This window comes from Penicillium psychrofluorescens, assembly GCF_964197705.1.
Source record: "Penicillium psychrofluorescens genome assembly, chromosome: 2".
Lineage (NCBI taxonomy): Eukaryota > Fungi > Ascomycota > Eurotiomycetes > Eurotiales > Aspergillaceae > Penicillium > Penicillium psychrofluorescens.
Window position 1 is genome coordinate 595668 of NC_133440.1, and position 27189 is coordinate 622856.

At 53.9% G+C, this 27189-nt stretch overlaps 12 protein-coding genes across 12 annotated transcripts; 7 read left to right on the plus strand and 5 right to left on the minus strand.

The window, feature by feature from the left end:
- Positions 1–1526: 1526 nt before the first annotated feature.
- On the plus strand, positions 1527–3901 carry PFLUO_LOCUS2418 (Serine/threonine protein kinase; the record flags this gene model as incomplete). The annotated part of the gene is made up of 2 exons (XM_073779557.1): positions 1527–1691; positions 1754–3901. The coding sequence occupies 2 exons, from the start codon at positions 1527–1529 to the stop codon at positions 3899–3901; spliced, it is 2313 nt and encodes a 770-aa protein (XP_073636499.1).
- Positions 3902–5040: 1139 nt separating this feature from the next.
- PFLUO_LOCUS2419 (Exosome complex component rrp42) lies at positions 5041–6285 on the plus strand (the record flags this gene model as incomplete). The annotated part of the gene is made up of 2 exons (XM_073779558.1): positions 5041–5604; positions 5761–6285. The coding sequence occupies 2 exons, from the start codon at positions 5041–5043 to the stop codon at positions 6283–6285; spliced, it is 1089 nt and encodes a 362-aa protein (XP_073636500.1).
- A 163-nt stretch (positions 6286–6448) lies between these two features.
- Positions 6449–7306, minus strand: PFLUO_LOCUS2420 (uncharacterized protein; the record flags this gene model as incomplete). Its single annotated transcript, XM_073779559.1, has 2 exons — positions 6449–6838; positions 6905–7306. The coding sequence occupies 2 exons, from the start codon at positions 7304–7306 to the stop codon at positions 6449–6451; spliced, it is 792 nt and encodes a 263-aa protein (XP_073636501.1).
- A 1239-nt stretch (positions 7307–8545) lies between these two features.
- On the plus strand, positions 8546–9344 carry PFLUO_LOCUS2421 (iso-1-cytochrome c; the record flags this gene model as incomplete). Its single annotated transcript, XM_073779560.1, has 3 exons — positions 8546–8573; positions 8972–9162; positions 9225–9344. The coding sequence occupies 3 exons, from the start codon at positions 8546–8548 to the stop codon at positions 9342–9344; spliced, it is 339 nt and encodes a 112-aa protein (XP_073636502.1).
- An 821-nt stretch (positions 9345–10165) lies between these two features.
- On the plus strand, positions 10166–12079 carry PFLUO_LOCUS2422 (uncharacterized protein; the record flags this gene model as incomplete). Its single annotated transcript, XM_073779561.1, has 2 exons — positions 10166–10691; positions 10755–12079. The coding sequence occupies 2 exons, from the start codon at positions 10166–10168 to the stop codon at positions 12077–12079; spliced, it is 1851 nt and encodes a 616-aa protein (XP_073636503.1).
- A 302-nt stretch (positions 12080–12381) lies between these two features.
- Positions 12382–13835, plus strand: PFLUO_LOCUS2423 (uncharacterized protein; the record flags this gene model as incomplete). The annotated part of the gene is made up of 2 exons (XM_073779562.1): positions 12382–12567; positions 12621–13835. The coding sequence occupies 2 exons, from the start codon at positions 12382–12384 to the stop codon at positions 13833–13835; spliced, it is 1401 nt and encodes a 466-aa protein (XP_073636504.1).
- A 277-nt stretch (positions 13836–14112) lies between these two features.
- PFLUO_LOCUS2424 (uncharacterized protein) lies at positions 14113–15891 on the minus strand (the record flags this gene model as incomplete). Its single annotated transcript, XM_073779563.1, has 1 exon — positions 14113–15891. The coding sequence occupies one exon, from the start codon at positions 15889–15891 to the stop codon at positions 14113–14115; it is 1779 nt and encodes a 592-aa protein (XP_073636505.1).
- A 3213-nt stretch (positions 15892–19104) lies between these two features.
- On the minus strand, positions 19105–20626 carry PFLUO_LOCUS2425 (uncharacterized protein; the record flags this gene model as incomplete). Its single annotated transcript, XM_073779564.1, has 4 exons — positions 19105–19272; positions 19328–19766; positions 19822–20076; positions 20136–20626. 4 exons carry the CDS (start codon positions 20624–20626, stop codon positions 19105–19107), a joined length of 1353 nt encoding a protein of 450 aa, XP_073636506.1.
- A 287-nt stretch (positions 20627–20913) lies between these two features.
- PFLUO_LOCUS2426 (Arginyl-tRNA--protein transferase 1) lies at positions 20914–22810 on the minus strand (the record flags this gene model as incomplete). Its single annotated transcript, XM_073779565.1, has 9 exons — positions 20914–21039; positions 21097–21362; positions 21424–21489; positions 21541–21638; positions 21690–22091; positions 22146–22268; positions 22315–22377; positions 22427–22502; positions 22756–22810. The coding sequence occupies 9 exons, from the start codon at positions 22808–22810 to the stop codon at positions 20914–20916; spliced, it is 1275 nt and encodes a 424-aa protein (XP_073636507.1).
- Positions 22811–23716: 906 nt separating this feature from the next.
- Positions 23717–24248, plus strand: PFLUO_LOCUS2427 (uncharacterized protein; the record flags this gene model as incomplete). The annotated part of the gene is made up of 2 exons (XM_073779566.1): positions 23717–23765; positions 23824–24248. 2 exons carry the CDS (start codon positions 23717–23719, stop codon positions 24246–24248), a joined length of 474 nt encoding a protein of 157 aa, XP_073636508.1.
- Positions 24249–24924: 676 nt separating this feature from the next.
- Positions 24925–26067, plus strand: PFLUO_LOCUS2428 (RNA polymerase II subunit 3; the record flags this gene model as incomplete). Its single annotated transcript, XM_073779568.1, has 3 exons — positions 24925–24978; positions 25042–25610; positions 25689–26067. 3 exons carry the CDS (start codon positions 24925–24927, stop codon positions 26065–26067), a joined length of 1002 nt encoding a protein of 333 aa, XP_073636509.1.
- A 241-nt stretch (positions 26068–26308) lies between these two features.
- Positions 26309–27106, minus strand: PFLUO_LOCUS2429 (uncharacterized protein; the record flags this gene model as incomplete). Its single annotated transcript, XM_073779569.1, has 1 exon — positions 26309–27106. One exon carries the CDS (start codon positions 27104–27106, stop codon positions 26309–26311), a length of 798 nt encoding a protein of 265 aa, XP_073636510.1.
- Positions 27107–27189: the final 83 nt, after the last annotated feature.

Genomic DNA, 27189 nt, shown 5'->3' on the forward strand with positions numbered 1-27189 from the left:
GCCCCCTGGACCTTTCGTCCACCCTGTTGCCCACTCTTCTTCCTTTCGGGGGACGGCGGATCTCCACTGCGTTGGGAGGGAGTGGAGTGTAGACTCCAGCCAGCGGGATGGGGCTTGTCCCTTCCCGGTTAGCGGTATTGATCCCGAGTCAATACTCAACGCGTCCCGATTCTGTGACGCTCGATACACACACGCGCGGTTCGGATGATTCTGTCCGCCCCGTTTCGCGCTGTTCCTGAAGCCCAGAGACCCGTCCGGCTGGGTTGGAGCTAATAGTGGTGGAGAGGTCCGGCTGGACTCTGGCGTTTCCGAGTAACTTTCCGTCCCACTCTGAGGTTCTCAGTCGGTACGGTCGGGCCCCGGTTGCTGTGAGGTCTGCATCGGTAGGCAGTCGAAAAAAAAATCATCAATCGAGGGTTTGAGGGTAGATGAATCTGATGGCTGCGAAGGCATTACGTCGTGAGGACACCTCTGGGAGTGTAGCATCGGTCGCCTCACGAGGCTAGCTGGGCTGGACCAGATCCTTGCGGGCCAAACGGTCGCCCCAGGGTTCGTCGGGTCTGACGTTTTGCACGGCGGTATTTACCAGGTCCGTACATCGCTATGATGATGATTACGGGTATTTTATGATCGCTCGCAAAACGGGAGGTTGGCTCATGCATCAGATGCGAGTCCCAGCCACTCGGATACATCTTGGGATGCGAACGCATCTGTCATTTCGACCGGGTGATTAGTAGATGGGCACTGGGATAGGTCCATGGTGCAGCCTGTGTAGCACAACTCATGGAGGGATGGTCCTGGCCCCGATCCGACGGACCGACCCCAAGCGGTCTGGTTGTTCCAGCAAAGACGCGGCTCGCCCTAATTGTGCCTCGCGTTACCGGTGCTGCCCAACTCCCGAACAACACATCCGGCTGAGGCATGATTTGGCTGCTTCCCCATCAATAAGAACGGAATCAATAATCAAATGTATCGATCAACTACCTCTGCCCAGAATCAGATTCTTTTGCCCCAGACACCACTCGACCCAAACAAAGGGGCAACCAGACTCGGGGATCCATTGGATGGCGCGGGCTCTCCCGTCGACAGGTACGATCTGCGTAAATTACCAGTCTCCACAAGATTTCGAAGCTGTCAGCGCGGGTCAGGGGCTTTGTCTTCCTTCTCGATCAACGAACATAGAATACATGACCTTCCTCCTCCCCCCCCCCTCTGTGATTTCTCCCTCCTATTCGATCCCATCCTCCCTCTCCCCCTTCCTAACTACTTCGTCACTCCTTAACCGTCAAATGGGCGCAGTCTCCTTACTCCCGACTCCCCAGAGAATGAGCACCGCTGCCAATTATTGTTAATCCATACACCCCTGGGAACCCCCAAAAAGGGTGAGCGCCTATACTTCTGTTCTCGTCACGGGACCTGCGGGCATAGACTGACTGCAGACCAGCCTCCCTTGTCTCTCTCTCGCTCCCTCCCTTGCTACAACACATACACACTCCTCGATCTGCTGGCAGACCGCAAAACACACCATGACCGTCACATACGAGTCGCCCGCCCGGGGCGCTCAGGCCTCAATGGCCAGTCTCGAAGACCGCTTCGAGGTGATCAAGGAGGTTGGTGATGGCAGTTTCGGTAGCGTTGCCGTTGCACGTGTGCGCACTGCAGGCGCTCATGTCGCGCGGAGAGGCACGATGGTAAGAGACACGATGTGGTGTGTGGGTGTGGGGCGAAGTGGTTACTGACCCGCTGTCGATAGGTCGCGATCAAAACAATGAAGAAGACATTCGACTCGCTGTCGCCATGTCTCGAACTTCGAGAAGTCATCTTCTTGCGCACCTTACCCGTGCACGCTCACCTGGTGCCGGCCCTCGATATCTTCCTCGACCCGCTGTCCCGCAAACTGCACATCTGCATGGAGTACATGGACGGCAACCTGTACCAATTGATGAAGGCCCGCGACCACAAGTACTTCGAAAGCAAGCATGTCAAGAGCATCCTGTACCAGATCCTGTCGGGATTGGACCACATCCACGCACACCACTTCTTCCACCGTGACATCAAGCCCGAAAACATCCTCGTGTCCACTTCCGCCCCGAACGACTCGGGGTTTAGCCGCTACTCCAACCTGGTCACTCCTCCTTCCACTCCTCCGACCTACACTGTGAAGATTGCCGACTTTGGTCTGGCTCGTGAAACTCACTCCAGACAGCCCTACACCACCTACGTGTCGACACGCTGGTACCGGGCGCCTGAAGTTCTGCTGCGCGCGGGGGAGTACTCGGCGCCAGTGGATATGTGGGCCATCGGTGCCATGGCGGTCGAGATCGCGACCCTCAAACCTCTTTTCCCTGGTGGCAACGAGGTGGACCAAGTCTGGCGCATCTGTGAGATCATGGGCAGCCCCGGGAACTGGTATAGCAAGTCCGGCGCGAAGGTTGGTGGCGGTGAATGGCGTGAGGGATCGCGCCTGGCCCACAAGCTGGGCTTTACGTTCCCCAAGATGGCCCCTCACCCCATGGAGAGCGTGCTCCAAGCGCCGCAGTGGCCGACTGCCCTCAGCGAATTCGTTACGTGGTGTCTCATGTGGGACCCCAAGGTCCGGCCCACGTCTATCCAGGCATTGAACCACGAGTACTTTGCCGATGCCGTCGACCCGCTGCGCCCCAAGTCGTCTACTTCGTCGCGGTTGCTGGGCCGGAAGCAGTCTGACAAGGTCTTGAGGTCCCCGGCGCGGGACCCCGCCGATTCCCCCACGCTCACGTCGAAGCCGTCATGGTTCCGGAGATCTTTGATTAATCGCTCGGATAGCCCTGCACCGACCATCGAGAGCGACAGTCCCTCTCGGCCGCCGGCAGTGTCGTACAATACCGTACCTGACCTGCAGCCCGCAAAAGCGCGCCCACCAAACAACAAGCGGGCCACGTGGACCAACGGTGCCCCGATGCCCATCCTGCCCTCTATTCGGCCGGTGTCTCCTCTGTCCAACGCCGTCACGGCGCAGGCCACCCACTCGACGGTGGCGCAGACCAAAGCGTCGAAATCGACAGAACAAGATGCCGACAAGAGCAAAAAGATTGGTCGTCAACTGTCGGTCAACTCCAATGGCAACCATTACGCCGATATCCACCGCCAGGAGGCCGAGAGGATGCTCATCGGCTCGGGCAACACCTCGAACACCAAGGAAAGCTTCTTCTCCCATCTGCGCAAACGCGCGCGCCGGTTATCCGGTCGCAACCAGGTCACTGCTGTTCCTGACGACGTCGAAGCCAACGCTGGCTGCATCCCGTGGTCGAACCGCTCATCCATGGCATTGGACGGAGCCAACTCCGGTGACGCCAAGCAATCCGACTTCAGCGAGCTGGACAAGGCTCTTCAGAGCGTGAAATACTCGCTGGACTCGACCTCGCACGGCAATGTCCCCGTGCAATTGAACTCTGCCGCGGAGGGCAACCCCATCAAGCGCCAATCAATGCCTCAGGCCACCAGCGCTACTGGTGGCCCGATCTCAAGCCGGACTCGCCGTGCTCTACAGATGTCGACGCACCCGGTTCACCGCTACGAGACCCCCGAAGAAGAAGATGAGCTTCTCGACGAGGTGCTGCACTCGGCCAGCAAGGCAGCCAGACGTCTGGCACAGACCCAGTCCCTGGCCGTCGACCCGACCACTGCGCACGGGTATGATAAGAACCGTGCCCTCCCAAGCCCGTACCCTACCCCTTCGCCGACGGCCAAGGGTGGCTCGTCCTCGTTCGACATCAACATATCGACGCCTTCCAAGTCTACCGCCAGCAAGATGGAATCGATCTCGAGCCGCCAATGGCCCACTCCTCCCTATGAGGAGACGGAGTGGACCAAAAAGGCTCCCACCTCGCACTATTTCCCTTCAGAATCCAATTTCATCTAAGCGGAAATCACCATTCTCTATCAACCTTGCCACACACACACACACACACACACACACTTCGGTCTTCCAACCGGAGATATAAAAAAACAATCCGGCGAAATTGCCCAAAAAACGATTTCTTGAACCGCGTTTTCGGCGTATGGATGTCGGTCTTTTCTCTCTCACCAAGGTCTTTTGGTTTTCTTATATCCATGGGGCATGGGTTTCTCTTCGGTTTTTCCCATCACTTCTTCTTCATACCCCTACAAGGTTTTTCATCGCTCTTATAGACTTTTTCTTTGCCCGGATTTACCTGGAGTCATTTTCCCACCCGTGATCTGCGTTTGGCACATACCCATTTCTTTTTCTTTTCTTTTCTTTTCTTTCTTTACCCTTGATACCACAGCGCCAGCCGCACTATACACCACCGTTTCCTTTTTTTGTCACCACTTCCATTTACACCAGCTGTTTTTCATTTGTCCATACACTTTCCACCGTTCTTTGTCCTGTACATTGCCTAGGCATCCGCCTCTTTCCTTATTCACTTACCTCATCTTCGTTGTACACCTACGTCTGGCGTTTGGCCTGCTTGTCGCTCTCTTTGCATCATCATCATCATCATTGTCTCGTCTGGTCTTGTTTATCTCCTACACTACACCGCAAGAAGGACTGGCTGGGTTCAGTCCGTTCTATTACTTTTTGTTGTAATATAGTATTTTCTCTCCTCCGATTCTGGCTTCATCGCGACGATGGCCAGTGATATATATATCATACCTACCCATACCTACTTATACATACTTCGATATCCATAATATTTATTATTTCCAATCTCTTCCACTCTGCTCTTGAGCAAAAATTCGTAGTGACCTGGGAGTAATGGATATACGATGGAATAACTAGGGGTAGGGAGACATGAATAGAGTAACAATTAATCGAAGCCTGAATTATAACATCCTAATATAAGTCATGACCCTCGCCTTGCTCGATGAGCAGGTTGATGTGATAACCCGCTTATCTCGTAGTTCGGCTCCGGAACAACAATTGCCCGTGAATATCAAGATTTCCCAATGGAGCATCTGCACTGCTTTCGCCTTGCTCCAATTGAAGTGCTGCTACACGGGCTACCTACCACCTACTGCCCCCTATTTCTCCACAGTGTCATGGCCGCACAACAAAAGGCCTCATCGGCCTCTCAAACCCCGCACCTCTCCCCCGCCGAGCTCTCCTACCTCTACACCTCTCTCTCCCTCCCGCAAAACCCAATCCGACCAGACGGGCGCTCCCCAACACAATTCCGCCCCTTGACTGCCGAACCAGATATCCTCCCGGGCACAAACGGCAGTGCGCGCATCGGGTTCGCGGACGGGACGCAGGCCGTCGTGGGCGTCAAGGCTGAGGTCGAGAAGACGGTTCTCTCGGCAGATACACTCGACGCAAGCAATCTTTCACAGCAGCAGGGAGATTTCGCGGCTCAGGAAGGTCGCGACGGCCGCGAGGGAGCTGGGTCGGCGGCTGTCGCGGGGCATGGGTCTTGGGTTCAGGTGTCTATTGAGATCCCCGGGTTCCGGGACGATGATGCCTTGCCGGTCTTCCTGTCGGAGATGATGCGCGAGTCGCTCGTAGGTTCTGTCGCCGGTGGAAATGACTCCAGTGATGAGATGGCCGGTGGGCTTAAAGGGAGGCTGGTTATCAATAAGCGGTGGCATTGGAGATTATACATCGATGTAAGTCTCTCCTCCGAGGTCTGTCTGGTCTGGAACTTTGCTAACGATAGCTCTATACAGATTCTTCTTCTCTCTCAGCCATTGTCATACCCCCTCCCACTCCTATCACTCACAACTCACCTCGCACTTCTTTCCACCAAACTCCCAAAACTCAAGTCCCAAGGCGAAGAGGACCCATTCTTCGACGACGACTGGGCTGTCGCAGAGCACCTGTACCCTCGGGGGACGACGAACTCCACCGTGAAATTGAGCTCCTCAGTGCCTCAAGTCCGCCCGCCGATTACCCTGCTTGTGATCTCCGTAGGCGAGAACACCATCTTCGATCCCAGCCGCGAAGAGATCGCCGTCGCGGACGCCGTGCTGGCTATTTCCGTTGCCCGTGACGGCGGCGACAAGAACCTGAAACTCCTTTCTATTCGCACCATCGATCCGCCCTCGCGGTTGACGCAGCCTGCCGTCCCGAACTCGGAGAATGTGAATGCGCTCGGTGCTACGGCGCCGACGGAAGATGTGGCCGTTTTGAATCCTGCTACCGGCGAGGAAGAGGTTCCTGGCGTCTGGCGTCCCCGACGAGGTGGTGTCAAGCGCAGCGTTATTGCGCAGATGGTCAAGACAGTCCTTAAGAAGGGCGGCGTGGGTGAAGAGGTTCTGGAGGGATTGGAGGGTGTGGAGGTTGAATGAAGAGTATGAGTATGATTGTGGGGATGCATGGAATGCAATGTTTATGAACATATCGGAGTCTAGGGTTTCAGGGAATACACAAAAGCTTCTTCTAAGAACATATATAATATACAAACAAGATGGACTGGCGATGTATGCACAAGTTCTCTCAGAACCGAGGGACTCACCAAATCCCCAACCACTTCTTAGCAGGCTTCTGGTTCCCCTCCCAATCAACATACTCGGCCGAGCTCTTCTCTGCAGCAATAGGCGACTGATCATCTCCCGCCGCACCGTCAGCGTCACCCTCACGGTCTTTCTCCGTTGGCTCTTCCAACCCATGCGCCACCCGATACTGGCGTCTCTTCTCCGCATCATCAATGCGGCGATGCCGCTGCTCGCGCACACGCATCGACTCATGCTGCACATGCATGCGGTACACCGAGAACGCCTGCGAGAGCGTATCGATCGGGTGGGGCAGCAGGTTGGACCAGGACGGGAGGAGGTGCGCAAAGGGTGAGTTAGCTTTGAAGTTGGTGGTGAAGGTGAAAGTGGCCAAGGCTGTGAGGGTGCCCTGTTTATTCCAGAGAGTCAGTATATCACGACAATGATGGATCATGTACGTGAGGGAGGAATGTACCATGGCAATCCAGATATGGATCCACCGGCTCGTCAGAAACTTGAACATCAGCGTCCCCTCCGGCGGGAACATGTTCGGGTACTGTTTTTTGTTCTGGGCCTCGCGTTCCTCGGCCGTGAGACGGGGTCCGTAGTTGATGGGCTGGCTGGAGCGCGCGGAGGGGTTCACGACGCGGCGCTGGGGGTGCGATGGCGGACGGAATTTGTCGGGCTGGCCGAGGGTGCGGCTCTTGTCCTGTTCCTGGCTCTTGGATTTGGCGAGAGTGTGTCGAGTGGAGGTGAAGGCGCGCGAACTGGATGTGTTGAGGATCCCATGTTGCTGGCGTTGTTGCAGGGTTCGGAGGACACGCGGAGATGGTAGGCCTCGCGGGAGGAGGAATTGAGGGATTGGAGGCGGAGGCATCTTGGACTGCCTCTGTGATTGCTCGTGGTTGAGCGTTGTAGCAACGGGTGATTTTCAACCTCTGCCGGGATGCCTGGGGTGTCAGTGCTCACCGCCCCCCAGATGGATAACAGCGAGAACAGGGCCAGTCAGCTGCGGATCAACGCTATTGTCGAAACCGAGGTCTCTGTTTATTCCCCTATTGACTATTTATGCTGTCTGTCTCCCGTGTTCCGTCTGGGTTATGTCCCCTTTTGTGTTCTATTTTTTTTTTCAAGAGCGCCTGTCTTTACGCTATAAAGCGATCTGATAGTGCGCATAGCCCATCCAGGAAGCAACCGAGATCGCAGGGTCTCCTATAGAGCTAACTACGGAATCTCTGATAATTGTAAAAAGAATCCGAGGACAGCATTGATGGGAGTTGACCCGTTTCCTTGTACTGAACTACAAACAGTAACATGTGCTTCCAGCCACATGAGCACACGGTTTATTTTCGCGCATGCTACAATAGCTTTCCATGACGCATTTGCCGCAATGATGCACAACACACAACACACTATGTTTAAGCTCCGACACTGCATTAACCCTAATGTCCCCCCCGGCATAGTTGGCAGTACACGGCTAAGTACTCGCTTTGCCGAGAAGGACCATCTGTTCGAGGAGCCACTTATCCGCCCTCGGATCCACACGCCGGGGCACATTCGGGAAAGTGCCGGGGCATATTCGGGCAAGCGGGTCGCCTGGGCAAATGAAAGCTGGCCCGTTTCAAATCCCCCCGGGGACCGAACAGGCCACCTTGCAAGGGATGAATTGGGACCAGACAAGGGCAATAGCTGTTAGTTAGACTCAATTGGACATGGTCATCGTTTCGGAATCAGTCGCCAGCAAATAGCCCTGGTCTCTGCGCGTGTGATCAGGTATGAGGTCATGGTCCTCTCGAAGGCCGGTTTTGGGGGGCAAAGGGACTCCTACGGACTCAATGGCTAGATGGACTGTGGCAGCGCCTGGTCAGAAGCTAGACACCGGCCTCGAAACTTGTCTAGTCGTCAATAGTCGCAGAAGCCGGTTTAATTTGTTTCGAACCGGTTGTTCCCGAGCTGAGAAATTATACTAGCTGATTGGCCCCGACGCTGGTCACGGGAGCCAGGGCAAAATAGTAACGAAAATCTTTTTTCCCTTCTTTCCAACACCTTCACGTTTTTTAGACAAGACCTCTCCAACTTTCCAAACCTCTCCCCAAATTCACCTTCCACCACTATAATGGGCAAAGACGAGAAATTCGCACCTGGTAAGTTGCACTCTGCTGTCCTTTCCTTGCGATCGCAATTCGGAGTTTCCGGAGTTGGGTCGGGGGGACCCCGTTTCATTCACTGCGGCGACGCCATTGTTTGCTGGGGTGGGTCGCAGCAGTGAATGAAGCTCGACAGTTGCCCTTTTGGCTTTGTCGTCTGGCCTCTTGGTTCTCCTCTCCAACCTTCTCCTTGCCACCCGCCTTGCGACTCGCTCCCAGCACTTCCCGCGCCTTTCGCTTTGCCTTCGCCCTCGCGCTCGCTCCTCGCCATGACGACCTTTTGACGTGTTCTGCGTCATGGCCATCATGGACATGCGCGAGGTTGTGCGCGAGGCCGAGGCCAAAGCCAAGGCCACCCTCCAAGACAAGCCCGATCGCTGACCTGTCCACCCTAGGCGACTCCAAGAAGGGCGCCAAGCTGTTCCAGACTCGCTGCGCGCAGTGCCACACCGTCGAGAGCGGCGGCGGCCACAAGGTCGGCCCCAACCTGCACGGTCTCTTCGGCCGTAAGACCGGCCAGGCCGAGGGCTTCTCCTACACCGACGCCAACAAGCAGGCCGGTGTGACCTGGGAAGAGGACACTCTGGTAGGTCTCCCGCACAGCCGTTGGTTGGATAGAAATGCATGCTAACCCCATCCCCCCTACAGTTCAAGTACCTCGAGAACCCCAAGAAGTTCATCCCCGGTACCAAGATGGCCTTCGGTGGTCTGAAGAAGGGCAAGGAGCGCAACGACCTGATCACCTTCCTCAAGGAGTCGACTGCATAGATGTGATTCTATTACCACCGCACGGCTTTTTGTTCTCCTGGTCTCTCGCGAGGATACTCATAGATGTCTGGGAATTGGTTTTGGCGCCGTGGGCCGATTTCCCGGGCCTTCGAGAGGGACACGGGCATGTACTATTATCTGATTACCATGGGTTGACCCGCAATAGATCTGATCGTTCTCACCTCTTTTAAATTAAATACATTTTTTTTTTGACCTAGGTGCAGGTACTCTAACTTAGTCAACTGGGCGGATTTGTTTGGGCCCACGAACCTGTGGCGGTCAGGCACGCACAGGAGACTTATCTCGGCGGTACCGCCGTGGTTCCACCACCCGCCAGTCCCCGGCAAAAGATACTTGTGTAGTACCTATCACGCAAGTACATTCACAGAGTCGAGTCCCCAGCTGCACATGACCCAACGAAGGAAGATGAGTGATTGGCCCAGCCACCTGAACTTGATACATCGAGCGGGAGGGGGAGGTTCTTGTCTTTTCTCTTCTCTCTTCATGCTGGGCGCTAACGGATGTTGCTGTCTGCAAACCTCATCGCTGCTCTCTGTTGGCGACTGCGACCATCACCGAGTCTCTCGTGTTTACATCGACTGCAGTATTCATCCTGATCGCTTCTGATCGCATTCATCGCATGTTCGGATCGTTGTACACCGCGCAGACCCCTCTATCGCAATCCTCTCTCTGCTGCAACCAGCGCATCCCACTCGGTGCGTAGGCGCCTGATCTAAACGCAAACCTACCAAAGATTGCAAAAACATCACTGACGCACTCTCTCACTCTCTGGCGCTTACCCTCCCAACCCGCCGTCCACCATGCTGGATGAGCTAGAGCAAGAGTTCGACGACCACCCGTCCCTGGATGTGTCGCTCGAGGACTTCGAGAACAACAGCAACCCCCACCGCTCCCCAGTCTTCGGGCTTCCATCGCAGCACTCCGGGTTCCGATCGGAAGACTCAGAAGAGGGCGAGATCGAAGACCCCGCTGCGGGAGAGCGCTGGTCGCCTCCGGGCCTGCGGCAGCATGACTACGTGCGAGGCAGTGGCTGGTATCGTCATCAGCCGTACCTGCACAAGCCCAATCCTAGTCTGGAGCTCAAACCGACGATTGGGATGACTCTTTCGCCGTCGATGTCACGCGAGCCCAGTCCACAGTATGAGGATGCGTTGGAAGGAGATTCGAATGATCCTGATAATGGGGATGTCACTATCGCGGCCAATGTGCCGCTTCCCAGGGGATCTGCTTCGCCGCAGAAGGGTCGGTCACCGAGTCCGGGACTGCCGCAACACAGTCCTGGGGATGATGAGTCGAACTTTGGAGGAGATGGGAACTTGAGTAACTGTAGGCCCTGCCCGGTCTGCGTGTATGATTGGAATGCGCACGAAATATACTGACATGAAAAAGATTTCCGTTTCGCTGTTCGCGCCGAGGTTCAGCACCGTGAGCCCTTTGCTGCTCTGTTTGGGTACTTGCATACCCAGATGAAGCGCATCACCAGCACCAAGTCAAACACCACACTTTCCGTCTTGATTATCTTGGTGTCTGTTGCATTTATGCGTGCCCTTCTCCTGCCAGGCTTGCCCCAGTCCATCCCGGATCTAGTGAAGCTCTCGAGTTTCGCACGGTCCTTCGAACCACTGATCTACTACTCCGAAAACGGCGTACAGCAGATTGGCACACTCCAAGAAACGGGCGTGGCCGTCTGGGATCTCAGCGAGTCGGTGCGCGGCACCAACATGACCAGTGCTCCGATCATTGTGCGTCAACTAGACGAGTTGTCTGACTCGCTCAAATCGCTCTCCCTTGAGTTGACCCGGTTCTTTGCAAATGTGGACTCGGACGTTGACTCGATTCTCATCGTGATGGACTGGGCGAAGCGCGAGCTTGAGACGCTATCGGCGCAACCACCTAGTACCTTGCCGACTATTGTTTTCGATAATATGCACAACATGCTCTCACGGCTCGGTGCCCTGGAACACACCGTCCAAGTCTCGGACGGGCCAACGACGACGACAACCACCACCTCATTGGGTCACGTCGTAATGGCCATCTTCGGTCCGACCTCAGCTCAGCGCACGCGCACCGCTCTCACACGAACCTTTACCGAGTTTCTCTCTGTGCTCGAAGAATCAATCAATAGCGAATTAACGCACTCAACCGCACTTTTCGCGCTCTTTGAATCGATCGACCGCCAATTCCTCAATCTCCAACGCTCGGTCGTCCGCGAGTCCGACGCCCAAGAGCGCGCCGAGGGCGAAATGCTCAGTTCCCTCTGGACTCGTGTCCTCGGTCCCGACGCTGCCGCCGTGCGCAAGTACGAGAAGAACAAACGGCTTCTCGCCAATGTGCGCAGCCGCACTGTCGCGAACAAACACCTTCTTGTCGACCACCGCGGTCGTCTGCTGACTCTCAAGGTGAACCTGGAGACTCTTCGCCGAAAGCTGGTTAGCCCGCTTGTGCGCCGCAATGACTCGATTAGTTTCATGGGCTCCGTGGATGGGAGCAACGCTGCTAGCAGTGCCAGTGCGCCGGGGCGCACCCTCGGTGCCGTTGAGGCAGTGATAGATGGCCAGATCCGCGGACTGGAGGGTGCGTACGATTATCTGCGCTCTGTGCGCGAGCAGCAGAAGGCGAAGCTCTTGGAGATGGTCTATGGCGCAGGGAGGAAACCTCCTCACTCTATGCTGAATGGGCTGGATGGGCTGGAGGATGCTATTGAGGGTGTATAGGCTTGTTTCTGGTGGGCGTTTACTCTTTTCTGGCGTTCGAGGGTTAGGGCACCGAGGACACCGTGGGTTTGTCTTGCAGGAGTAAAAGCGATAGACACACGGCGCATAACTACTGTCTCGATGCCTCGGTTGGGTTGGTTGGCGTGGCTTCTACTACTTAGTATCTGATTTCTAGTCATTTATTTGAATCCGATCATCTTTTCAGGAAGAACATTTAGGGCTTTCTTTCTACCGTCCCGCCCCACCTCTCTCTCCGCGGTGCTTTTGAATTTCAACTTCCCGTAGGTTAACTAACAATCACAATGCCACAACACGCTCTGCCCTCGGAAGAGGCCCTGAGAGAATACTACGTCGGCAAAGACCTCAACGATGTCCCCAAACCATCTGCCGTGCTCGATGCAGCGATCATCAAACGCCACTGCGAGCAAATGCTCCGCACCATGAAGGCGTTAAACGTGGGGTTCCGCGCACACGTCAAGACACACAAAGTAGGCGAATGACACCATCAATCAAAAGATAAACTAAAACTAATGAACGGCAGACCCGCCAAGTTGCAGCGCTACAAGTCGGAGATGACGAGAGCAGCCCGGCCAACTTCATCACCTCGACAGTCTTCGAAATCGAATCGCTCCAGCAGCTGTTCGTGGAGCTGGGCCAACATGGCCGCGCAGTGAATGTCCTCTACGGCATTCCGCTGCCACCGTCGCAGGTGGAAAGACTAGCCGCCGTCGCAGCGCTGCTGGGCAAGAACAGCGTCACGGTGATGATCGATCATCCAGACCAGCTGCCTGCTCTTGAAAAATTCGCTGCCCTGACCGGCTTCCCTGCGTGTGTGTTTCTCAAGATTGATACCGGGTATCACCGTGCCGGGCTGCCGCCAGCCTCTCTGAATAAGAACGGATTGCTCGAGAAACTCGCCGCCGCAGAAGAGGCGGGGCATGCTAAACTCCTGGGATTGTATTCCCACAGTAGCCTCAGCTACGCGGGGACGACAGCCGACGAAGCTATGAACCATCTGGCTTCTGAGATTACGGGGTGTGTCGAGGCACTGAAGCAGAATCGGCGTCTCCTCCCGAAAGACAAAGACAGGGAGCTAGTTATTAGCGTCGGCGCATCGCCGCAAGTGGTCTCGTCGCAGAATCTGGTAGCGGACGAACCGCTCAGCACAGATGCCCAGAAGTTGAAAGAGTTGCTGCGCAATCCGGACTCAGACCCAGACTCGAACGTCAAGATCGAACTGCACGCAGGCGTCTACCCATTGCTAGACATGCAGCAGCTCTCCACGAACGCAAGAGGACACACATTTAATCCCGAACACGAAGTCGCCAACACCGTCCTCGCAGAAGTATGCAGCGTCTACAACGATGGCGAACGCTCCAAACCAGAAGCTCTCCTTGCAGCAGGGACGCTAGCTCTCGGCCGCGAACCATGTCCCAGCTATCGAGGCTGGGGTGCTCTTTCGTCCTGGCGACAAGAAGCAACCTCGAATTCCTCGGATCGGTTGATCGTCGATCGGATTAGCCAGGAACATGCCATAGTATCCTGGGAGCATAGCGCGGACGAGAAGATTCCGTTGCGCGTCGGACAGACGGTCAAGATCTTCCCGAATCATGCTTGCATCACCGGTGCGTACTATGAGTGGTATCTTGTCGTGGATTCGGAGGCGGATGCTGGTGCGGCGAGGATTGTGGACGTTTGGGTGAGGGCTAGGGGGCTAGGAAGTCTGCCAGATATGTTGCTGAATCCGCGGCGTTAGTTGAGGGTACTGTTGAGCGGGTATGTACCCATGAAACATAGGGCTGTATTCCCGAATGGACTGGCCGGTAAAATAACCTGCTTAGAAGTATATAACCATCCAGTGAAGAGAGCACAGTAGTGCTGGCTGTGATTTGCTCGCTATTACCCTAATGAAGTTGCGCTTTATTCGTCCCCCGAGCTAGTTAGTGGCACACCCTTAGTAACTAGTTTTGATGGCCTAGGGACGACAAGAATCTTTAAGAAACTTTGCACAGATGCCATTTCTGATTGTTGATTTAGTGGGCCATATGGTCGTGAAAGAAATCCACAAAGTCAAAAATGGTTCTCTTGTAAGTTCTTGTGAGGAGACCGTTGGTCCTATTGACGCTTTGCATGCCATATTTGTTGTCAAAGCTGCCAAATTCATTGTTGTCCATGAAACTCCAAGCGATGGCACCGATCACGTTAACACCGTCCTCGTGGATAGCCTCAAGCACTTCTTGAAGGAATCCCTGGTAATAAAGGGTTCGTTCCAAATCGTACTGCTGCGCCACGAGGGCTTTTTGGGCCTCGGCAAAGACAGGGAACCCAAACTCGGAAACCAAGATGGCAGAGGGTCGGAATGTGTTCCACACGTAGCCGAGTTGCTGTCGCACGTACTGTGGTGCAATATATGGATACGCATTAGATCCATCACCCATCAGCCATCCGTTGGCTTGCACGTTGGTCAAAAGGACGCAGGATGGCCACAATGGATTGGAGGAGTTGTGAACGCAAGCCTCCATATCCTCTGTCGGAGATGCGTACTGGGAGACATACGGGTCTAGTGACCAAAAATCGATTTTTCCATGAATCGAAGAGATCTCGTCGACCGTCAGAGCTGTCAGATTGAGATTGGGCGTGTTCAGCACATCTTCAGGATATTGCTTGCCAAGAAACAAGGGGTTTCCCATGATGCCAAGAAGGAAATTCTGGTACCTCAATGCAGCATGCGTGTGGGTTGGGTTAGTCGGGTCCAGAGGGACAGCAAGATTGTTGGCAAATTTGATGGTGATCTTTCCCGTACCACCGAGTTCCTTTTTATACCAATCGTAGACCGCTACATGGGCCTGCAAGATCCATGTAAGAGCATTATAAGTATTGAAGAGTAAGCCCTCGCCCATGTTTGGCTCATTAGCCGTGACCCAATATGGTACCCTGTCGGCGTATCTGGCCATCACTTGCTTGGCGTAGTATAAGAAGTGGACAGCAAAGTCCGGCTCATCGGCGCTGACGGAAGTGGGCATATCAAAATGGAACAACGTGACAATCGGCTTGATTCCGTACTCGAGGCAGGTATTAATCAGATCGTCATAATGGTCAAGCGCCTCCATGTTGACCGGGGAGCCTGCCACTCCAAAGGGGACCACACGACTCCAAGAGATCGAGAAGGAGTAGTAGGGAATGCCCATGGCGGCCAATCGGGCGAAGTCTTGCTTGTAAAGGAAATAGTTCATGTCTGCCACATTCGAGTCATTGGAACCGGGAGGGGTGCCAATGGCTCCGATCGAGTCCAAGATACTCGGTCCCCGTCCTTCCAGCTTCAGGCCACCTTCAATCTGCCAGGCACTCCCGGCGACGCCCCAGATGAAATCAGATGGTAGCGACAGGCAATCTTCCCCAATTGTCCGAAAAGGAAGGGCAGGCGGGTAGACCAGCTCCTGCGTCGGCACTGGAGTTGGCGAGACAGTGGTAGTGAATGGTGGCGTGTCAGTGTAGGACAGGTTTTTCCATAAACCCGCATAAGCACTCTGTCCATACTCGCCATCCGCACTAAGTGTTGCCGTTGGGTGCAAAGAGTAGGTGGTGTAAGTCACATCCTTCGGAAGCAGTGTGGATACTTTACTAAAGGGAGGCGCGAACGGGGTTGGGAAAGACAGATGTGATTTCAGAGGGCTGGGGTACCGGTCAGAGGTCATCTGGGTATAGCTAAAGCTGCTGTAGGACGGCATTCTTGCACTGACGTCGGCAGCATAAGCGGCATATTCATGAGCGAGCAGCCAGACAAACAGGCTCAAGCTGAGGGACGGATTCATCATGATCAATCTCGATGAAAATTGAAAAGAAGACACTCCTCCAGTTTAGCGGATTTACTTGGTCTTAAGAGGCGGAGGAAGTTCTCTCATCCTTTATAGCAGAAAACATAGAGGACCTCCTCGTAAAAGATCCTCGGGTTATCCTCGGTAGATAGAGGGTAACTTCTAACAGGCCTCGGATTATCCGGGGTAAATAAGGCATAAATTCTTATTGGTACCCACAGTCTCTTGACTCGCGTGCAGGAAGCCAAGTGATCGCAACCGAATTGCGGAGATATTGTGGGGAGGCCGCGGGGGACGCCGGTTTGACTGTATGGAGAAATACCCACCTATCGGTCTTCATGCCCAGTCAAGTACTTGAGGGGCCTCGCCCTCTTTTGGTCGGTGTTGAGCTCTCAGTATCCCTAAAGTCCGTGTCATATTGGTCTTAAAAACCAAGTGTGCATTTCGCGATTTGATAGGGTCTCGCTAAACTAGCATGGTATGCGGGAACAAGTTGGCACTGCGGAAGGATAACTCGCTCTACTCGTGTATTTGCGGATCCAATTAACGAATTTAAGAAATAATGAACTATACAGCGGTCACATGATTGAGAAACGTCCTTGTGAAAAGCTTGGCTGTGTCTATCCAGACTCATTAACGGCACCGTCCCGATTCTATCCGTCCAAAGTGGTTAGTCAAGAATGTCCCAGCCTGTTCCATGTGTTGAACCTACCTTCAAGTTGGAGCAGTTCTTGCAGTTCGTGCAGTTCACCATGTTGGAGCAATTTTGACAATTGGTACAGTTCCTCATGTTGGAACATTGCTCGCATTTTTCGCAATTTCTGCAGTTGCTGCAGAATGAACAGTCGAGACAGTCGTTACAATTGGAGCACTGAAATTTATGGTAAGTATGATTTGGTGGTGTGAGCAGGAACGGACGTCGATGGTGTAAAAGCGTACATTATTGCATCCTGTTGAGCAAGTGTTAGCATTGCCGACCCCGATTAATTCTTGTAGGCTCACCTTTGCAATTACGGCAGTTGGTGTTGTTCCTATTACCATCGTCGCCTCTGGGGAAGACATTTAGTTAGCGGTAGAACTTATTGAGGAACATCGCGGTTATTAGGCCTTGCGGCGAGGGGCTTCTAACTCACTCATTGTGTAGCGAAGTGTCTGTCATTTTGTCCGCCTGGAAAGATTAAGTCTGTCGAAGACACGATTATTCTCTTATGCAAGGGTAATCACAACAGCCGTAGTAGCGAAGTATATAAGCGTTACAAATTCCACTCGTGTCATCATGACGTAAAAACGTAAGCCTGAAAATAGTACATGTCGAATGTCTTGCGGGTTAGAGAATCGCCTTTTTGCTGGAGACGTTTATAATTACGCTTCTAGGCGTGACATTGCACAATGGTACCTGTCAAAATTATCTTCCCCTCCCTGCTTTTCAAAAGATCCCAAGATGGCTAGGAATGATCGACGTCGTTCCTGACTACCTGAGGAACCTGCCTGTGACCTTTAATTGTTGCGTTGATCTATGTAACCCATCTTTGAGCGCATGTGGGGCAAATTTGTTCGAATGCGACAGAGCCTATTCCAGTCTGCGCATATGGATTTCTATGACAACAAGGCCTATGTGCAACCTGCCGTGAAGGACGGTGCTGAGATTATGAAGAAGTACCTAGGCTAAATAAGCGACAATGGGGTCACCTAGGCTATGTCAAGTGACGCTGTCGGTCTGGCAGAAAACGAACAAAGGCATGATATTGTTGAAACAGTACTTCTCCTAGGATTCAGTTTCTAGTAAATGATAGAAATTACCCATAGCGTCTATCAGATTATTTTTAGAATTCCTCGTTTGCTGACTCCAGATGAGCTCCCAGAGAAAACGAGCGGCCCGCCTCCATGAAAAGAACAATTCGTTTCTACAATGTACATAGTGTGATTATTGGAACCCCAGGAACTGGCTCTCCAATATGTTAATGTGGCTGATTGTGTCTATCGTTTGAGAGTCCCATTACTACCTGGCACAGTTGATATCCAGTTTCTAATAAAAGGCATCGTTAATTGATGACATATCCGGCAGGGTTCAGCGTAAGGCAGTCGTGTGGGGGGGCCAGAAGGATGGACCCCAAAAGATTCCGTCATCAATTAGCGAGCGCAGGAGAAGTTCTAAAGCGGTTCAAAAGAGATCTGTGGTAATATCCTTGCTGGCTGTCTTTACGTTACCTTTTGTCCTTGCTTGCCCTTAGCCGTCTTCATGAGGGTAATGTGTGGTTATGGCTTCCGAAGGGAGCTTGTCCGCGAGCTGCCATCTCCCCTACCACGCAAACGAGCTCTCACCCCGCCTTTACCGAAAGAGAGTCCCTGGAAAATATGGCGGAGACGTCAAACCAAACGGCAGGATCAGTGCTTGCTCCTGCAAAAACTACCCCCCGAGATTCGGGATCAAATCTATCACTACGTCCTTGGGGGTAAAACCATTCTTATTGGGCGAGGGGCATCTAGACTGCACACCAAGTGGCTTCCAACCGAAGACGGGGAAGTTCGTGGGATAAAGTGTCACAGAATTCAACTGCTTTTAACATGTCGGGAGATGTGCGTATCGAACATACTCAATGCCTGTAAACGCTGCTGATAATCGAGGATCTAGCTATTCCGAGGCTATTAATATTCTATACTCTGGTAACACCCTTCAACTCGACGACGGGGCACTTCCAGCCTTCGAGCTACCCTCCGAGCTCAGACGTGTATTCGTGCCTGAGCGGTTTAATGCCATACGTTCCCTAGACGTCAGAATCACGTTCTGGCATTCCGGTGACTTGGATCTCTATAATACGGAATTGGAATCGCAGCCCCCTGGCCGCTATGGAGGCCCAATTACGGACAATGTGTGGGATGTCATCACTGCAATGAAGGGCCTCCGCAGACTCCTGGTGCGGTTTGTTGGCATTAAGTTTGGTTGGTCCCCTCAGTCACGCTTCCCCTGGTTTACCTCAGAGGAAGCTGCCTTGCAACCATTGATGAAGATAGACTGGATACCGGAGTTCCGGGTGGAGGTGCCTTGGCCAGCGAATCCTGACTCGGAGAAGGTTTATCAACATGCGCCTTTTCAACTGGCATGGGGTTGCAAGATTCCTGATGACGCCTGGTGACGATGAAAAGAGAGAGAGAGAGAGAGAGAGAGAGAGAGAGAGAGAAATAATCAGTGTATTGTTGACAGATGTGTATCTACAATCTCTTAAATGGCCGAGCATCAGTCTTGAGGCGTACGAAGATGGCCATCAAAGCAGCCACCAACGCCATGCCGCCTGCATAGAAGATAGCAGGACGGTAGGCGCTAACACCACGGTCCTGTCCACCGGACGCAGCAAGTATGTACCCGGCAATGGGGGCTCCCTGAGTAGAAAGTCGTCAGCATTATATCAAGCCAGGAGAAGGGTGTAAAACTTACAAGAAGGTATCCGCCTGCCCACCCAGTAACAATCATCCCCATCGCAACAGACACCCTCGCAGAACCAAACACCGTCCCGACAACAGTAGGCATAGTCGAGAAGAACCCGCCATTAGCCATACCATTGATAATGACAAAAACAATCAGAGGCCCAATAGAAGTTGAGACCGGCCAGAGAACTAGCATGCTCAGAGCACTCAAGGTAATGGAGAAGAACAGAGTGTTGAGAGGTCCGACGAAATCGCTGCAAAATCCACAAAGAAGTCGGCCCATCGCAGAGGAGAAATTGAAAGCCGCAAGCACGGCGGCACCAGTGCTGGATGCCATCCCCATGGAGTCGGTGTACAATGGTAGGAAGAAAGGAGGCACGAGCAGTGGGAAGGTTGCAATTGCACCGGCGGCGAAGAGGAGAACGAAGCGGGTATCACGAAGTAGGCGCCTGGGATAGGAGTCAATAAACGGTCAGGTTCCTTTTCTTGGAGGTTATAGCATACCATTCAACAATTTCCGAGCGAGGGATGGGGAGGCGCTGTTTTACCAAGTATGCCGCTGGTAGCCCAGTGGCCCAGGTCATGAAGCCAAGGATTCTAAATGTCCAGGCCGTGCCGACATTGGTGAGCAGTGCATTTAACAGAAAACTAATGACCGCACCACCCAGACCACCAGCAGCATAAACGATCCCATTGGCGATCCCACGCTTCGCTCTGAAATACTGCGCAGGCGTCACCGAGACTACCATAAAACAGAGACTGTCCAGTGCGAGTCAGTCAGCACATCACCATACGGACTTGAACAGGCATCTACCCACCTAATCCCAATCCCCATTACAACACCGGCAGTCGCGAATAACCCCTTAACGTTGTGGATAGCAAATCCACTAAGCGTCTCCCCCAAGCCTAGCAGGAAGACACCCAAGAGAGCCGAGAGCCGCGTTCCCAGCTTTCGGATGACTCGGACATTCAAGATGCCCAAGAAAGAAATACAGGCTGGAGCCAGCGACCCCACAAACGCCAGTGTGGAAGATGTCGAGAGACCTTCCTTGACCAGGGCTGCCTGCAGGACTCCCCAGCAGTACGATGTGCCGACGAACCACCAGGTGATGATTGCGCATCCGGCGATAACGACCCAACCCTTTCCGCCGTCGGGGACCTCGGAATCGGCTAGTCGGGAAGCCTGCATCACTTCGTCTTCATCTGTGGCGTTAGCTACATCGTTTGTGAGCCGGTTGAGTCTTTCTTCTGGCGAGTGGCGATCTTGCAGCTCGATGGCTGTAGAGGTTGATTGGAGTTGCGTGGTCATGGCGAATGTAGTTGCTCCCTCACCGAATGCCCTGGTGACACTCAATGATACTATTAATGTTGGTTGATGGCGGATATTCAATTGGATCTGAGATAGACAAGAACTCCCAAGTGGATGATGTCGCTTGTAGGGCGTGACGGAGATCCACTCGGATTGACTAATGCGGCAAACCAGAACAGCAGTTAACTAGTGACTCACTTGATTGCTAATGGTTCTTCAATTGCGTCGATTAAGTTCGAATATGCAATTCTCTGTCTACCAAGATACTCAATTCTCTAATCTTCCTACTAATCAAATAGCACCACGGCGCTATCCTTCACAAGCTTCGGTCCCAGAACAGCAGCCAGCTCGGCAACGATCCCTTTCACGGACTGCGGGCTGTCCATGGCCATTAGTTCCCAGCCGACGAGGTCCTAGTCCATGTGTCGTCAGTAAATATAGACCCCGACGAGAGAGGAGGGGGTGCGTACATTCATATGCACGAATGATCCATGAACCACCAAGTACCAATGATCCAGGTCTATGGCTTTGACCTCGTCCAGGGTTAGCACGCCGGGCATGTGGATGCTGAAGAGAGAGAGGTCCTCTTCGGTGACATCGGGATCGAGCTGCGCTTCGGATTTGGAGTCTGTCGTGGAGATGGAGGATCGGTCTCCGGAGAGGGAGACATAAGCCCGGCTGTCCAATTTCTGGGAGAGTTCGCCATCCAGTGGGTCGTAAGTGTTGGTTTCGGGGTCTGCAAAGCATGAGCGTGTGAGATCACGGCCGAATTATAGAGAGTGTGGTCGGAGACTGACCGAGGATGTATTGAGGGCGGAAGGAAGCTTTGTAGCGCATCTTCTGGCAGGAGTGGATATAGTACCCTGTATTCCCACGGTCAGATATGCTTCAATCACTCCGTTGCCATTACAAACCCATGTAGTAGTAGAGATAATCATTCTCCAAGGCGAAGCCAATCTCCCGCAGAGCACTCAGCTTTCCAAACTCCCACTGCTCATATTCAGGGTCATAACTGGGAGGAAACAATTAGCTGCTAGTACAAGATAGTTTGGTACCTACTAACAAGAGATAGACCGAGCTCACTCCGCTCGGGACCAAATCTAGCACTGCCACAGCAATCAGTTTCCCATCCAATCGATAGCACTGATGCCACGAGCCTAGTCTCTTCTCAGTAGACATGGCGCCGGAAGATGGCTGGGAGCGCTTGATGCCCGAGCATAGGAAGCGCTGGAAGTCTTTCTGCTTCCAGCGCGACACATCCTCTCGGTGGATGGTGGTTTGGTACTTGACAAACAGGTCGAACTTGGCCTTGGAGGCAGAGTCCCCTTCGAGGTTGACCTCGAAGCGATGCGCGGGTTCCAAGGGGCGCTTGGTGTCCGGGTCTATGGGGCGCTGGATATTGCTATACTCTGCCTCATGGACTGCTGGGAGAAGGTCAAAGTTGCATTTGCGGTGCTTCTTCTCCCTATGTACCGGTCAGTGCTTTTTTCAACGGTCAAGGACAACGAGGTACACCCACTCGCGCGATCGGGGACACAGCCGGGCTGCTTTGCGCGTGTACTCTGGACCCAGAACAAACTTGTTCCAGCGATTGATGGCCTTGCGCTGATCACGGCGGGGCGTGAAGGCAGACGCTTCCAGCCTAGGGAATCATGAGCGATGAACTGATAATGGAAGGTCGTCCATACCTCATGGTGTAATGCGGGCAACAAGACCGTTGTAGATTCTGCTTGTAGTAGAGAGTACCCGATCTAGATCCACTATCAGTACATATGACAGGTTCGGTCTATTCGGCCATACCGTCTCCAGCCCCGATTGACCAGCTCGTCATAGTGCTCCGGGTGTACCGTCACCGAGCTGGTGTAGTATGAAGCACCTAGACACGTGTCAACATTCCATATTGAGCCGCGAGGCATACATCACACTGACTGCCATGGTCTGATTTGCAGTAGCCACAGGAATTGCGCTGATAGCCTAGATGCAGTTAGCTTCACGTCTTCTCTGCAGGGGTGATCTGGCCCACAACCCCGCCAGATTGTCCCCCCAATGCAGCCACCAGGGCCAGTGGGAATTGCACGGGGAGTGCATAGGCTGAGCTCAGTGGCTCTATGCAGGAGAGTGGGACATACCCAATGGCCGGAAGAGGGACAGCTGGCGCGCGCGTTCGGCGTCAACAGGCTCCATTAGCGGATCGGCTCTGGGACGGTTGGCGGTTCCAGCGGAATAGATGAAAAATGGGAGAGGAGGGAAGTGGAGTAGCAGGATGGGTGAGGCGTGGCTGTTTTTACGGTTAGTTTCGTGAAGAGGTTGGAGGTGGGATGGTTTTGCCCTCTCGGCGGGGCGGGATGAACGTGCAGCACATCCATGTCAAAAGCTGGCCATAGTATAGAGATGTGATATCTAGAGATCCATTGCTCAACAGAGTCATCTAGTCTGCCACCCTACCTACTATGCTATCGAACACTTTGGAACCCTTTGATCGAGGTATAGACTGCTCGGAGTTAAGGTCGGACCTGCCGCCTCGCAATTGGTGAATGAAGAGTGACTACAGGTGTACTATAGGCAGCCGGCAGCGCCTAGGAGTCATGGAAACAATGCATTTGTAGTTGCGCAAGATCGTCCCGGAAAGAAAAACGCATCGGCTCTACGGGTCTTGCCTAGTAACACCGCCCGTCGTTAATTAATGTTCCCGGCCGACGCCGCTCTAGGGCCCCTCCAAGTTCCCACTCCGTCTCTGCCTTCACACCTCTCGCGACTCTTTCTTCACTTCCCTCTCCTGCTTCTTTACTCCCTCGACCATGCCTCTTAACCTTCTCCCTTTGAATCTCCGGTCCACCGCGGGCATCAACGGGTACACCTAATCTCTCCGCCGTCTCACTCTTTCTCCAGGAGGAAATTTTCTTCTTCCCGACCGCCCTCTTCAACAGCCCGTTGACCGTGGACCACCTCCAACTTCTCTCCCAAGAGACCCTCTAGGCTCCGCGGGAGTCCTGGGTTGTTCGCTGCCCGCTCGCACACTCTTTCTCTTCTGTTCAACCCCATATTTTTCTTTCTACCGAAACAATCCCGAAACAGGAAATTTCTCTTGCCATGGCGCAGCTTCACTCCATGGAGTCCCGCACTGGCCGCGCCAAACAGCGTAAGTCGACTGAACGACCGCTGTGCTCCAAATCACTGACTGGTGCATCGCATTGTAGGCTACGGCGCCAAGGGTGAGCGGCTGGTGGCCGGTGTTGTTCCACTGTCCCACGACCAGACCCAGGTGTTGATGATCCAGTCTGCCGGCCCTGGAGGATGGGTGCTCCCCAAGGGAGGCTGGGAGACCGATGAGAATGCTGCCGAAGCTGCCTGCCGCGAGGCCTGGGAGGAAGCCGGTGTGGTCTGCACCGTGCAGCGGGACCTGGGCGTCATCCCCGACATGCGCTCCTCGGCCCTGCTGACTGCGCACGCCCCCAAGGCTTCATACCAGTTCTTTGAGGTCACCGTGGACGAGGAGCGCGATGACTGGCCTGAGCGGTACAAGCGCAAGCGGCAGTGGGTGGGCTACTCGCAGGCTGCGACCGCGCTGGCCAATCGGCCCGAGCTGCTGGAGGCTCTCAATCGCAGCTCGCTGAAGCGCTAGTCCCGCGCTTTTCTTGTCTCTCCGTCGTCTCGTACATAGCGCCTTTCTTCTCTTGTCACCACCATTTCTACTCATCGCTTCGATTCGCATCCATCGCTACGACTTGACATGACCTGCTGAAAATCTCCCCAAAAAAAAGTTCTCAGGGTGGCTTTGTTTCCCACTACATCTTCGCATACCGGCCACGGGCTTCTGGCGTACCCGTTGGCTCTTCCATCGGCAAGTGACCGATTTCTGCTTTTCCCTTTTGCTTTTCATCACTTTTGTGATAGACATCTGATGCCCGATCCAAAAAGAAGGTCGCAGGCTTTGAAATTTCCCCCGTGGAGAGTTGGTCTTTTTCCAGTCATGTAAACCCTGGCGCGCAAGGGTCTTGTCTTTAATTTTTCCATCTGGAAGTGAATCTGAGACACCATCTACTCTCCCATAATCCATCTGGTCTGTAACTCTGCTGGTGTGTCGAGTAGTCAATCCCGGGTCACGGTGTTCCCAATGAGGACAAGCGCCAAGAGCTCCGAAGCCGCGACTCTTCTTCACCTTTTCCCGTCACCACTACTATTTCCTTCCCACACCACACTCCCATCTCTTCCATCCTTGCCTCTGTCTCTCTATGTCCACATAACCTCGACCCACCCACCACACCGGGCGGCTGCCAGCGCTGCCACAGACACCCACCATGGATTACGAGATGGATCTGGAGCCCACGGGCCCGCAAGTCACTGTCCGCGAAGTGCGTAACTCGGACCTGCCCACACACTCCCAAAGAAGGTAAAAACAAGACTGACGAGTGTAGGCCGAACCCTACCGCGTCGACTTCCGCCTCAGCGCGGTCGACCTCGCCTTCGCCAACTCCCTGCGCCGCACCATCCTGGCCGAGGTGCCCACCGTGGCGCTCGACCTGGTCGAAATCGAAGCCAACACCTCCGTGCTCCCCGACGAAATGCTTGCCCACCGTCTCGGCATGATCCCGCTCAACTCGCGGAACTGCGATCAGGACCTGGAGTACACGCGCGACTGCGACTGCGAGGACCACTGCGTGCGTTGCAGCGTGACGCTCTCTCTCCACGCGCGCTGCAATTCCACGGGCATCATGCCTGTCTATGCGCGCGATCTGATTGTCGTCGGCGAACGGATGAATGAGACCATTGGCAATCCAGTCATTACGGACGCGGAGCTGAAGGGGCCCTTGATTTGCAAGTTGCGCCGCGGGCAGGAGATCAAACTGACGTGTCTCGCAAAGAAGGGCACGGCGAAGGAACATGCGAAGTGGGCGCCCACCGCCGCGGTGGGATTCGAGTATGATCCGCACAACAACCTGCGCCATGTGGATTACTGGTACGAGCAGGATCCTATCAAGGAATGGTATGTCTCTCTCTCTCTCTCTCTCTCTCTCTCTCTCTCTCTCTTTGTCATGACTCACTCTGACATGTTCATCTGCAGGCCCGTCTCCGACAACGCAGCATGGGAACCCCCCTCCAATCCAGATCAACCCTTCGACTACGACGCCGAGCCGAACACCTTCTACCTGGACGTCGAGAGCATCGGCAACCTCGAGCCAGACATGATCATCCAGCAGGGTATTGTCACGCTGCAGCGCAAGCTCGCCACGACCGTCTCCTACCTCTCAGGCGAAGGCGAGGGCCACGGCGGCGCCGAGGATGCCGACATGATGGGCGCTGGCGATGGCGACTACGAGCCGCCTGAGGGGATTGATGGGAATCTCACGTCGTATGGGAATGGAGCAGCGAGCGCCTGGGGCGCCAGTGCGCAGACTCCCTATGGGGCTACACCGTATGGGCAGAGCGCGTATGGGTTCTGAGGAGAGGTGGCACTGCATGCGGGTTGGAGTTTGGATTCTGGGGCGCAATCGGGCGTTCTATGTGTATGATTATAAAACTGCTGACGATATCTGGGTTAGAGAAAATGCTTGTCCATATGAAAAAAAAAACATCTCTCTCTAGTTCCCTGTCCAGCTATATGCACCTTCACCTACACTCATGAACTAACCCAACTCAGCACAAGCACAAACATGAAAGGAAAGAAAGGAGGAAGAGAACCACCTACTCCATCTTCCCACCCTCAAAGACCTCTCCCAACCCAATAAACCTACCCCGAACAAGCTGATCCAACAAATCAACATGTCTCTGCGCTGAAGCGAGCACATCCAACCGATCCTGGAAGAGACCGCGGACCTCCATGAGAAACGCCCGTTGCTGGGACGGTGCGTCTTCTGGGTCATCGACGATGAAGTTCGCGCCTAGCATCTCGATTGACCGGTCGAGTGTCCTGATGAAGTCCTTTGGTGTTGTGCAGTTGTTGTTGATGGTCGTGGGAAGCGGGATTCCTACCCATTTCACCATTTGTTTCCCTCTTGGGATGGATTCGATGTTGTTGGGCCGGAGGTTGTTTACGAGAGATGAGTAGGAAGTACATGGTGACCCGGAGCCTGAACTGGATGCTAATCCTGCAGAGGAGTGTGAATTGGATCTAGACATGCGATCAGCCAGAACCGTTCTGCTGGGCACATACAACCGATCCAGCACCGGATGCGTGCTCAGCGGGAGCAGGACATGCGTCGTATGTGCACCACTGCTGCTGTCCTTCACCGTGAGAAGAGAAAGTCGTTTCGTCTGAGCTGGGTCAGGATTCTGTGCTGGGATGAGAACACTGCCCTTGTACTCGTCCTCGAGGTAGACGATTGTCTGGAGGATGTTTCTGTGCAGGCGTTCGATTAGACTAGTTTCCTGGGGATGGTGGGCCGTGGTGGTAGGGTTACCTTGGCTGTGTGCTTGCGCGTGAGGTTTGGATTGGCATTTGTAGTTGGAGGTGGATTTGTGATTATCTTGGATTGGAGGCATTGTGTCCGTGCAGGTCGATGAGGATGGGGGGATAGAAGCGGGTATGTCTGCTTGGAGGATGCTTGCATGTTGAGAGAGGTTGA